Consider the following 13,486-nt stretch of genomic DNA (forward strand, 5'->3'; position numbering starts at 1 on the left):
CCTGTCATTACTACTGACAGAACCTTTCAGGACGTATTACAAACCTATATCTCATTCTCTTTTTATTTCTAGGAAAATTTTGGCAGAGTTTCCTCTGTATTTCTTATTATCTCAAACCTACACGCAGGAAATACCAACAATGCCTCACAGGGCCAACCTATATATATATATATATATATATATATATCATATATATCATATCGTATCATAGCCACACAGGGCTCCCAATATGAACAACAATATGAAAATGATGAACATACCTCGTATGCCCAACTCAAACTGCACCTGTTATACTTTCCTGTTTACTTTCTCTTTAAATTTTCAATTTTACATTTCAATCGTACTTCCATACCTTACTCGACATATATCTTTCGTACCTTTGCTTACCTGCGTACTTTGTAACTTCTAATATCATCAGTCACTTTCTTCTGTCGATGCCGTTCATCAGCTGAAATCATGGGTTACTATAAGGAATTTCATTTCCTATGGATTGGGCTCTATCGCACGATCTCAGATATGAAAGAAAGGTAACATCCTAATTGTCCTGTAGCTTTCTGTTTATAGATGTGGTGCACAACACACCGATAAATAAGACTCTACTAGACACGGTCTGTAGACACTCCGAGGATAAACCGCTCTGATACCACTTTTGTCACGACCCAACCCCGTAAGCCGTGACTGGTGCCCGACATGGACACCCGTATAAATACTCTTCAGCTATATGTTCATTTCACATCAAACTCAATATGGATCTTATAACGACCAAACCATGGTCTCAGAACTGTCACATAAATATTCATATAAATGCAAGACGACTAGGCTGCCATCATATAATAATATCATATGCAAGCCGACAAGACCGCCATCATATACGAACACCATACCACAGCACATCGTATAAACACAGCTGAACAGAACCCATACACAACCCACACATATGTCCACAGACCTCCAAGAGTATCAACAGTAACGTAACATATAACGGGACAGGGCCCCGTCGTACCCTTAGTCAACATATGCATATATATATATATATATATATATATATATATATATATATATATATATATATATATATATATATATATATATATATATATCCGAGAAGGATTTGTACCAAAATCTGGACACCAGAACAACGGAGCTCTCCAAAATAGCAGAAGGGCAATCCTAAGATGTCGGATCACCAAAGCGAGTATCTGCACCTGCGGGCATGAAACGCAGCCCCCCGAAGAAAGGGGGTCAGTACGGAATATGTACCGAGCATGTAAAGTATGAAACACAGTAAACGGGATCATAATTGAAATAAGAAGTACAGAAAATGAGTACAATAACCAGAATACCAAGTACTTGCTTTCGAAACATAAATCATGTATGTCAATATCATATATCATATCCGGCCCCATTATGGGACTCGGTGAACATGGTCGCCACCTCGTCTCTGGCGCCATAACACAACATACTCCAGAATATAATATAACTCCGTAACACAGCATAACTCCGTAACACAACATAACTCCATAACACAACATAACTCCATAACACAGCATAACTCTGTAACACAACATAACTTCATAACACAGCATAACTCCAGAATGGAACTTGAATCATATGTACATATCAATATATATATCAAAACATAAGTTATGGGAATCAAGATCAATAGCCATCCTAGTTGCTCTAGGAGTAGGAATTCCTTTGGAATCGTATTTATATATATATATATATATATATATATATATATATATATCGTATATTCATTTCACAACGATCATGCCAAAAAGAAAGAAGGGTTAGCTTCACATACCTTTAGCGCTTATTCGTCACACAATATGTATACGCTGCCCAATAATACTTCAACCTATATTAAGATGCCAACAACTACGTTTAAGTTACGGAGAGATTCAAAACGTATTCTAACGTTAGTAACTCCTTTCTAGATGTTTAGGCGACGTTTGCTCTTGTATCCAAACCAAGTACATACAACCAGCCCAACATCAATAATTATATGTTCATTATCAATCCGGACAACCCACACAATATTCCAAATAACCCACATTCACAACATGCAATAACGATTCACATACGGCTACTACATTCTCAAGTTACTTCTAATAGTTCGTAGCCTTAACGTTTGCATGTAACAACTTATAACAGCCCATCCAACATACAACACAATGCATAATCTTAATTATCATTACTCTTCCAAGTTCAATAACAACAACGTGTCAAAACAGCCCGTACCTTACAACACTAGATAATAGTGTACATGCGATTATGACACATCCAATTTATTCTTGTTAGTCTATAGTCATATTATTTTGTCGAAGCGATTCTATAACAGTCCAACCACTATGACAACATGATGTATACTCTTAACTATAATTAGTTTTTCCAACTTAATGAAATCAATAAGTCCAAAACAGTCCCTACCAACAACACATCCAAAACAGTCCAACAATATGTCCAAAACAGTCCCTAAACAATGCTCGGAATTCTTGCAAACGTTTACGAACATACTAAGTAAACCACATATGATTCTTACACATTATTTCATGTCTTCTTTTCATATAATTTCAGTAGGTTATGACCAGCTATCCACACGACAAGTACAACATCAATTCATACGCAACTAAGCTACATCGTCATTTCTATAATCCTTACAACATTCACAAACGACTTTAGTTTCAAATCCAACCATTAAACACCTTCATTTCCATCATAAAATTCATGATAATAACAATCAAAATATCAAGTAAAAACAGTTCACTAACTTCCTCACAAAACAGTCCACACACGGTTTCAACATGCTTCAACATCACTCACATAAAATCATAGATTCAATTATTTTCATACTAACACAACTTCACCTTTAACCTTCCAATTCTTTTCATTCTTTTTACCATGAGATCTATGATAGTAACAACCATAATTACTAAAGAAAATCAGTCCATCAATGCCACCAAAACAGTCCCCACGGCCACAACAACATTCCAACACCAACGTTCATGATTTTATGCATGCAATTCATGTTTATCAAGTTGCAACCATACTTCAACATCAACACATATAAACTCATGGTTACTATCATGTTCCAACATCAACACACATTATTTCAGGCATACAACTTATATCTACACATCTACATCACCCTTAATACATGAAAAAGGAAGTTAGATCTTACCTTGACAATCCGACTTCTCAACTTGGCTAGAGTTTGCGAATTGAGATGAAAATGGTTCTTGTTGCTCCAAAGACTATCTTCACGTTCTAGGGACCTTCTAAAGGGTTGAAACACCTTGGAAAATAATTTTTGGATCAAGACTCAAAGAGCTCAAAAATCAGCCAAGGTGGCCGAGAGTCTCTCTCTCTAGGTTTAGGTTTTCTTTCTTTGTGTTGTGTAGTTGAAATGAATTGTGATGGCTGATTTCTTGGTCATTATTTGGTTCAACTTTGATGCCTACAAGTTGGTCACATGCTCCACGCATGGCATGAGTCACTCCATTAACTTTACACTTAAAATTCCATTTTTTTTTCTACAACTTTCGGCCAAGTGTGGCCGAGCCTCACCTTCTTGTTTCTCCTTTCTTCTTTCTTTTCAATTGTTTACAAGACAATTGTATGTGTGGTGAATGATTCATACACCACTCTTTGTCCATTGTAATCATGCCAAGATGAATGATCAATATTTAATGTGAAATGATCCCTCCACCATGTTATGTCTTCATAAAATAATGTATACTTTCATAAAGTAGTGGATGCTTAAATATTCAATTGCATGCTTCAACTTTTTCTCCTCCAATTTTCAGCCCTTGGCCGAATATACACTTGGTTATGAAGTATATTTTAGTTGTCCACAATATATTGAAAATGTAGTGGATGAATCAACATTTAATTACACATTTGTATGTCTTCCATTAGCCTTATTTTAGATGACTTTGAGTCATCCTTTTACCTTGGCATTTTGGTGTTCCTTCTTAGTTCATCGTTGTCACAAATTTTTACTTAACACCACAATTAAGAAATTCCTAATCTCCAATAACATTTTTATACTAAGTAAAATTTATAACCGATTAGTTTTAGTTTAGAAATTAAAAATCCGAGGTTTCCATCTCACGTCGATTCCTTCGCGAATAACTCGATGTATAAAATACGGGGTCTAACAATACGGTCCGTATAATGTGCCGTAAAACTCACCAGTCCACTGAACTTGTTCTCGTCACTTCGTTGATCTCCAATCCTTATGGAACCTTCTTAACACTTATTTAAAACTTCATTAGCAAGCTAAGGGACGTTATAACTCTTTCCCAAAATGCCCTTAAGTCATCATTAACCCGATACTCGTATTTCACTGGTTCATTCGCTTGCGTACCAACGGAAGATTTTTCCGAGGTGTAACATTATATCAAAGAAAGCCCTTGTCTCGTGGGAGAAATTATGTCACTCAAAGGCAGCTGGAGGGCAAAATATCTTACATCTTTGCTGTTGGAACAGGGCAGCAATTTTGAAACAACTGTGGGCTTTGGCAAATGAAAAAGAATGCTTATGGATCAGGTGGGTACACAATTACTACATTAAGCAGGAATCACTTGAAAAATGCCAACCACCCAAGAATGCTACTTGGGTAGTGAGGAAGATTATAGAGGCAATACAGTATGTGTTGAGCTTGAATTCATTACAAAGGAACCTTCTCAGCAGATTGGAATCAGTGGTGGTGAGCCAGAAATACTCCATCAAAAAGATGTATGTAATCTTGAGGTCACTTCAACTAAAAGCACCTTGGAAACAACTGCTGCTTCAGCCACATATTCATCCACGACACAAGTTTATTTTATGGCTTGCATTGCAAAGAAGATTGGCTAATGTTGACAGATTATTAAAGTTTGGTGTGCAAGTGCCTTCTTCATGTGTATTTTGCAAGGGCCCGGATGAGACCATGGATCATCTATTCTTCAACTGCCTGATCACACAAAATATATGGCAAAGGGTATTGGTTTAGATGGGAGAACATAAGCAAATTGGAAACTGGCAAGAAGAGGTAAGTTGGGTGAACAACAGGGCAAAGCAAAGATCAGGAAAAGGGGGAATTATCAGCTGCTATTTTGCTGTTGTCATTAACATCATATGGAAAGAAAGGAATTTGATGAGATTTCAAGGAAGCTGCTATCAACCTGAGAGGATATGCAAGGAAATAACAATCTTCACTCACATCAGAGGTAACACACTAAGCAAGTGGCAGCCACTTTTGGCACAATTCATGCGATCTCCTTGAAGTTATTTCTGCTGCAGCCTGCATGATTTGGACCTGAAAAATTAATGTTCCTATAGTACCTGTCTCAATGGTAGTATAGTGGTTGTCTGTGCACTGATACGACTTGTATAAGTCTCATTAGAGTATAGGTCTGGCTTTGTTGTTTATCTAGCTATAGGACCTGCATTTTTGTAGGCTCCATCTGCTTTAGGAGGCTGAGTTTGTTTTTTTTTTTTTTTTTCTGAGAAACAGGTGGTCAGCCCTGTTTGGTTATGTAACTACTGCACTTTGGTATTCATAAAAATCTTTATTTACCAAAAAAAAGAAAAGAAAATGGGTGAGTAAATTTAATTGAAAAAAAAAATCATGTAGGCACCAGATAGGAAAATTAAGGTGGACTTGGGGATTTAATGGATTAGGCATAAATACAACTATTTATCAGAATACAAAAGTAAATATAATTTTAAAATTGAATGACAAAAGTAAATATATTGAAAAAATATAATGAAGAATAAATATAATTTATTTGTGCGAGTACGGGCAAAATCTGATCCTTTTCGGTTTATTTTTAATAAGGACGATAGATAAAGGGCAACTATATCTCACAACACTTTAATTCAAAACAATTGGAAAAAGCAATGAAGGAAAGAAAAACAAAAGCCATCTGACACTGGTTCCAAAATACCAAACGCGCATTGTTCAGTGTATATCGCGTTCCCCGCCGTCCTCCTTTCCAGCTGCCCATTTTCTCTCTCTACCAACTTTCCAAGAAACCTTTTAGAAATTCATACTCCTATATCAAGACTTCACATTAGGGAGAAAATCTTGTGTTAATACATTCATTCATACAAAGCTCTGTATATTTTTAGAAAGAATGGTTGTATCAAAGAGCAACAAGACTTCACATCAATCTTACATTACAGTTCCATCTCAGATTATCAATTCACTTTCTTCTTCCGATTTTCAATCTCTCCTTTTATCTCCCAAGAAAAAGACGACTCCTTCTTCTTCCTTATCTCTAAAGCTCAGTAATCCAAGATTCTGGATTTTCTTGCTTTTTCTCTTTGGTCTTGTTGGTATGTGGCTTGGCTTTGATCCTTCCTTGCCTTTCTCAGAAAACCCATGTTTCATTTCTCAAGAAAGGGCCGAAATATCTACTAGTATTAGTGCTTTGAATGAAAAAGTTATACTGAATGTGGGGGAAAAAGAAGGTGATAAAAAGAGTGAGTTTTGGAAGCAACCTGATGGGTTGGGTTATAGGCCTTGTTTGGATTTTAGTGGAGATTATAGAAAGGCAAGCAGAGAGATTATGAAGGAGAGGAGTAAGTATCTGATGGTGGTTGTTTCTGGGGGAATGAATCAGCAGAGAAATCAGATAGTTGATGCTGTTGTTATTGCAAGAGTTCTCGGGGCTGCTTTGGTTGTTCCTATTTTCCAAGTCAATCCTATTTGGGGTGATGAAAGGTTTGTTCTCTCTTTATTCCAACTTAAAGCTTCCATTTTTACTCTGATTTTAATTCAGCGAATACAAAGGTTGTGTTCAGTATGAAGGAAAATAAGTGGGGTTCTTACTTATTTTCTTGTGTTCGATTTGCTAGCAAAAATTATTATGCTAAAAATATTTATATATAATCTAGACATACTTCTATGGGAAGTGGTGATGGGGTAGGGGAGTGGGGTGGTGGGGATGGGGGCTATGGGGTGGGGATAAAGATGAGGTGCGTTGGACGGTGGAGATGACACAATCAATGTGGAATATCACTTGTGGAATCTGTTTTCCTTTCTTCCATTAGAGCAGTCATTTTCCTCATTTTTAAGAACTTGTTTTTCTAGAGAAAATGTTTTTCGGAAATTTTGACCAACCGAACATGGACAAATTGGAAAACCATGCCGAACAAACCCAAAATGTTTCTTGTGAATGCCTTATTCTATGAATCTAGGTACGTCTCCGCATTAGAATATGAATAAATCCTTTGCATATATCTTTTAACGAGATAATACTAAGTTAAGTGGGAAGTAACTAATTACTGTGTACTCTTCCAGCAAATTTGAGATGGATTTTGTTTTATCAGCTTCTGCGGTATTTGGTAAATTTCTTAATGTGATCTGTTTCCTGGTCTTTGTGTTTGCAGTGAGTTCTCTGATATTTTTGACATGGATCATTTCAAAAAAGTTTTGGCGAATGACGTCCGAATAGTTTCATCACTTCCATCTACACACGTGATGACAAGGCCAGTGGAGGAGAAACGGACTCCTCTCCATGCTTCCCCTCAATGGATACACTCACATTATACCAGAAAGGTGAGATAAAACTTTCATTGGTTAGGCTTTAGAGTTCCTTCCCTTGGCTCTTAGTAAGACCATAGCTTAAAAGTTGAGTCCAACCTAAAATAACCGAATGCAAGAAAAAGACGATGGTATAAGATGTTTTTCCTTTTTATTGTTGTAGCTTTGTTCAGTGTATGATCAATGAGAATTTAGTAAGCCCGTGTTGCTATTTGTAGCAACAGTGGATGAATTTTGATATTAGCTGTTGGAGTATTTGGAGATTACCTCATTCTTTATTGTATTCCAAAGTTTGATCTTTTGAAGCGTATTAATTGGCTCGCAAAGTCTTAGCATTGACTTACGACAGCTGGAGAGAAATTCTTATACTCTTCAACAGATCACAGTTACCTGAAATTAATATATAAAATCAGTATATTTCATTGGCGTATAGTTTCATTCATTAGTTTGGTTTGTCTAACAGGAGTCTAGTGAAAAGTAATTGAAAACTAGATCTTCATTGTTTTAAGATGATGCTGAAAATAATTGTACTTAATAGTTTTGGTTGATCTTATTGCAGCTTAGAAGGGAGGGTGTTCTTCTTTTGCGAGGTCTTGACTCAAGGCTATCTAAGGATTTACCATCCGATCTTCAAAAACTTCGTTGCAAGGTAAATTAATATCAACCTTCTACGGTGAAATCTCTCTATACTTCTGTGAAGAAATTCTTAAACATGTGATATTCCAGTGTATAATGGACACAATATTTCCAAGAAATGCTACTTAACTAGTTTATAACAAGCAAGTGGCTGTTTAAACTAGATGCTCCACCTCGTTCCAGAGGCGATAAGTATAAAAATGTGGCATCTTCTGATTTTATCCTCTGTGAACTTGTAGGCGGCTTTCCGTGCTTTGAGGTTTAACCCATCAATCTTAGAGCTCGGTAACAAACTTACAGAGAGGATGAGGAGCAAGGGACCATTTCTCGCTCTGCATTTGCGAATGGAGAAGGATGTGTGGGTGAGGACTGGATGCCTTCCTGGTTTAAGTCACGAGTATGATGAAATGATAAACAATGAGCGGAAGCGCAGACCTGAGCTATTAACTTCAAGGTCAAATATGACTTACCATGACAGGAAATTTGCTGGTCTCTGCCCCTTGAATGCATTGGAAGTTGCAAGGCAAGTGTTATACTTCCTTAGGAAGTGTTCTGTTTCTTTCCTTATCTTTTGATGCACTTTGAAAATGTTTCTGAGTTTAACAAATCTGCAATCGCTGTTTAGGTTGATCAAGGCTCTGGGAGCTCCAAAGGGTGCAAGGATCTATTGGGCCGGTGGCATTTCGTTGGGCGGGAAAGAAGCCCTGCAGCCATTGACCAAGGAATTTCCCCATTTCTATAACAAAGAGGATCTCGCTTTGCCTGGCGAGCTTGAGCCATTTTCAAAGAAAGCATCACTAATGGCTGCTATTGACTACATAGTGTGTGAGAACAGCGACGTTTTCATGCCATCTCATGGTGGAAACATGGGCCATGCTATCCAGGTACTGCCTCCAGTGTAAAAGTTTCTTGGTAATAGTTCGAGAACATTGGTCCAGAAATCTGTTGACTGAACTAACATGAACCTAGAAAAGATTTAGGACTCCGATGAGAAGAAAAAAGAAGGCGTTAAGAGACCCTCCTGGCCCAACCCTAGACACTCTAAGATCCTTTTTCAAACCTGCTCCCATTTCGAGTCAAGAAAAAAACGGCTCGAATGGTACGATCCCTCCGTCACCCCAGAATGAAAGGGGTGATCTCGTAGTTCTTGGTTTAGAGTTGGAGAGCGAGTTTGCAGAAACAAACTTGAATGATGAGGACTATACAAGAACTGAAGATAGTTTGCGTTACAACCCACTCCCAACCCCTCCATAACCTTACCAGAGAAGGAATCAACTAGAATCTTACAAAAATTCACATGTGAAAATCTGATGTTGTCACTGAGAGAGCTCAAACACGTCACATACTCTGCAACTTATTCTACTTATCAACCGTATTATCTTTTAGGGTAATTATTGATCTGATCTGGTTCCTTTTGTTTTCTGCCATAATATTGTCCATAATCATATTACTTATCAAAAAAAGTTTGATAATCATCTTGGCTTTGAGATAAATATGCAACTGCATTATGTATGATATATGGTTGGTTCATTCTGTTAGAAGTTTTTCTTATAACCTACTACATTTTATTATTGTTGATTGTGGTTGTTTTTGTAACAGGGACACAGGACCTATGCAGGGCACAAAAAGACTATCACTCCTAATAAGAGACAGATGCTCCCACATTTTCTTAACTCATCTCTCAATGAGGCAGAGTTCAACAGAATTATACTGGACCTGCACAAAGATTCGTTAGGTCAGCCCGAACACAGGAAGACAGGAAGGGATGTTACAAAGTATCCCCTCCCAGAGTGCATGTGCAACAGTACTACTATCCGTTCTTCCATGTAACTCCTTTCGTACCGCATGCAGCTAATCAGACATCTTACGATGATTTACGAATGGCGGACAATGTCAATCAGGAACTACCTGCTAGCTGCATCTGAGGGATTAGCCTCCCTTAAGATAGTCTTGGAAATTCCAAAATCAGGCTTTCCTCCGGTGCATCACTGTTTTTCGAATTAAGTTCGAAGGGATCCGGAGGTAGTAACCTTAGACGTGGGTGCAGAGGTTACTATGATTCAAAAGCAACATCATCACAGAACTTCATATTCCTTCGTTCTTCTTTGTTTGTATGTCATATTCTTTTGAAGTTGGGGAGCTAGGCAAAGATCAAAGGCGGATCGAGAATTTGAAGTTTATGAGTTACTGCGGTGAACTCGTAGCTAACACATTGGATCTGCCATTGGCAAAGATGAATTATTAGTTTTGGGGTTATTTAATTCAATTCATTCTTTACACAACTATGTAATACCAATCGATGTATATGAAACATGTATACAAATCATACAAATTTTGGAGGTACTTGTGCATTTAATTTAGAGGTAATTGCGATGAATGCCTTTTTGGTGATCGAATTTACTTAATTTTGTCCTATTTCCTTAGTTATTACCCGTGTAGCCCATTAATTCTTCCGTCCTCCCTCTCTCGCATCATTTACTATATTAGTAGCCATTCTTATGGTTTTGATGATGTGATTTTCTTGCACTGGAGGTGAAATCATAAGCATATTATTTGAAGCTGAGAATCATGAAGGGAGTAGTAGAAAACACCATCGGAAGTCATTGAAGGGGTTCGAAGCTCAAATTCAAAATTCGAGTTTCTGCAAGTGAGCTTCGTTTTGATTGAGTGATATTTCAAAAGATTGGGAATGTCAGCAGGAGTTTGTAGCTAAACTTTGGGGCTGTTTTGGTGAGAATTGAGGTGCTTTTGGATTGAAATTCAGTTCCTTGCCGAAGAAGACAACAACTCTACAGCTCCAGTTTGCTGATTCGCGACCGTATAATAGTGTATATACATTATATATATAATGTATACACTGTGTGTGTATAAGGGTGTATTACTACTATTATAGTTTATATAAGAGAGGATAGAAACATTCATACAATCTCCCTTTTCTATTCTCTCTCATTTCTGTTCTTGCAATCTCCATAACACTTAAATGGAAGATTAGTCTGTTTGCATATTAATTGTTGTTCATTTCGTAGCTTCGATCAACAATAGGTGTAGAGAAATCAAGTAGCCCGGGTGAAATTTTAAAATACTGCACCACGGAAAGAAAAGAATTTACAAAAATTCGAGGCATAGTTTAGTGTATATAGGCAAGAACAGGTTTATAACCTTTTGCTTATTGTAAAGTGATGGTGATAAATTTTAGGAGGGGCCACGTGATATGATGGCCTTCAAAGTTCAAACAAGCAAATAGACGTGTAAAATGACATTGAAGTGGCCCCATTATTTCAGCAAAATATTCACACAATATTCTTGAATACCAAAAATTGCTCGCCAAGCAGGGATGTTGTTAAGAATTAAACGAGCGATCATCGAAACCGATTAGGATGCATCAACACAAGAACAATAATGCAAGAAAGCAATAAATGTAATGAACACAAGATTTACGTGGAAACCCAAAACTGGAAAAACCACGGGGCGCGAAGCGCAGAGAAATCAACTATAAGGTGAGGAGTACAAAACGATCTTAACAGGGTGTCAAAGCATAACGAGATCAAAGGACACGAAAGATTACAATCTCTCAATACAAACTCTCTCTAACCTAAGTGTGGAATATAGTCTTGTGTGTAGTCTTGATAGTTGTTCTTTTTTTCTTGATGTTCTGGCCGAAAATCTCCTTTAAATAGGGGTTGAAGGCGTTCAAAATCCCAGTTGGAATGGGACAAGCCAGTTGAATCCCAGTTGGAATGGGACAATTATCGAATCCCAATTGGAATGAGACAATTTCGATAAACCCTTTTGGGACATATTCTAACAATCTCCACCTTGGACCAAAATACATCAACATCAACACTTGTCACCCCATAATGCCTCGAAGGGCAATCCCCAAAGGGCAATTTAAGCATGAACAACACCAACTAAGTCTAAGCAATGCTTAAACTTAGTAATAGCAAGCGGCTTAGTTAATATATCTGCGGGATTCTCTGACGTGTGAACTTTCTTTACCACAATCTCCCCCGCAACAATAGTATCTATGATAAAGTGGTATTTAACGCTAATATGCTTGGTCTTCGAGCGATAAGAATCGGCCTTGGTAAGATGAATAACACTCTGGCTATCAGAAAATACAACGGTAGTACCCTGTTGAACACCAAGATCAATAAGAAGACCTCGCAACCATGTAACTTCTTTAACACCTTCAGTTGCAGCGATATACTCAACTTCGGTAGTAGAAAGGGCTGTAATAGACTGTAATTGTGCTTTCCAAGAGATAGCACCAGAGCACAGTGAAAAAATGTAACCAGAAATAGACTTCCTACGATCGAGATCACCACCATAATCAGAATCAACGAACCCAACAACATCATAAGACGATGCCTTGGCTCTATAAAATACCAAACTAATATCAACGGACCCTTTCACATAACGAAGAATCCACTTCACGACATTCCAATAATCCTTTCCAGGATTATACATGTATCGGCTCACCATGCTTACCACAAAAGCTAAATCAGGTCTAGTGCAAACCATAGCATACTTAAGGCTACCAACAACACTAGCATACGGGATTGAAGATGTCACGACCCAGCTAGGGGCCGCGACGGGTACCCGGAGCTAGTTACCGAGCACCGCTCACTCTACTACTTATCTTGCTCATTTAATATTCTTTTATCAATTTACATACCAGTTGTAGGAAAATAATAATTAAACAAACATAAATACTTTATATACAATTGCCTTTCGGCCATCAAAATAATATACACGCATATGAAAACGTCTTGTGAGACCATCTAACCCACACTGCGTATCTACGAGCCTCTACTAACATACTGTATATACATGGACGGAACAAGACTCCGTCGTGCCCAAAATATGCATATATATATATACCAAAAGGATAATCCTAAGCACCTCCGGACGATGGAGTGCTTTCAACCAGCTGACTGCTACTGAGGATCTGGGCTAAGCTCTCCTCTCTGTCTACCTGTGGGCATGAACACAGCGTCCGCAGAAAGGACGTCAGTACGAATGTTGTACCGAGTATGAGAAGCATAAACAATGAAAGAAAACATCAACAATATAGTGATAACATCAACATGAAATATCTGGATCTGTCTGATAATCATAAAGGAAATCATGCGTGCCATCTTACTCATACTCATCCTCATAACCTATATGCATCATATGCAAGCTGCCCGTCCATGTCGGAACAGTGTGATAATCAATAATATTAGCCCGCGTCCAGGCCTCCCGCGTCCGGGGTACCATCTCATGCCGCCCACTAGTGGTGTCTGCCCATGCCCGAAGGTCATGGTGTATCCG

The 13,486-nt window shown here is 37.8% G+C and overlaps 1 protein-coding gene across 1 annotated transcript; it reads left to right on the top strand.

The window, feature by feature from the left end:
• The first annotated feature begins 5,971 nt into the window (after nucleotides 1–5,971).
• LOC132635337 (O-fucosyltransferase 20-like) lies at nucleotides 5,972–10,516 on the top strand. The gene is made up of 6 exons (XM_060351687.1): nucleotides 5,972–6,715; nucleotides 7,384–7,552; nucleotides 8,097–8,186; nucleotides 8,413–8,696; nucleotides 8,799–9,057; nucleotides 9,773–10,516. The coding sequence occupies exons 1-6, from the start codon at nucleotides 6,126–6,128 to the stop codon at nucleotides 10,001–10,003; spliced, it is 1,623 nt and encodes a 540-aa protein (XP_060207670.1). The 5' UTR covers nucleotides 5,972–6,125; the 3' UTR covers nucleotides 10,004–10,516.
• The last annotated feature ends 2,970 nt before the right edge of the window (nucleotides 10,517–13,486 follow it).

This window comes from Lycium barbarum, chromosome 1 (genome assembly GCF_019175385.1).
Source record: "Lycium barbarum isolate Lr01 chromosome 1, ASM1917538v2, whole genome shotgun sequence".
Taxonomy (NCBI): domain Eukaryota; kingdom Viridiplantae; phylum Streptophyta; class Magnoliopsida; order Solanales; family Solanaceae; genus Lycium; species Lycium barbarum.

Excerpts from the sequence above, each read along its gene's own strand:
- LOC132635337 (XM_060351687.1), top strand. The coding sequence starts at position 6,126 with ATGGTTGTATCAAAGAGCAACAAGACTTCACATCAATCTTACATTACA. Across the intron at positions 7,553-8,096 it reads ACTCACATTATACCAGAAAG|CTTAGAAGGGAGGGTGTTCT; the intron begins GTGAGATAAAAC and ends ATCTTATTGCAG. Across the intron at positions 8,187-8,412 it reads TTCAAAAACTTCGTTGCAAG|GCGGCTTTCCGTGCTTTGAG; the intron begins GTAAATTAATAT and ends GTGAACTTGTAG.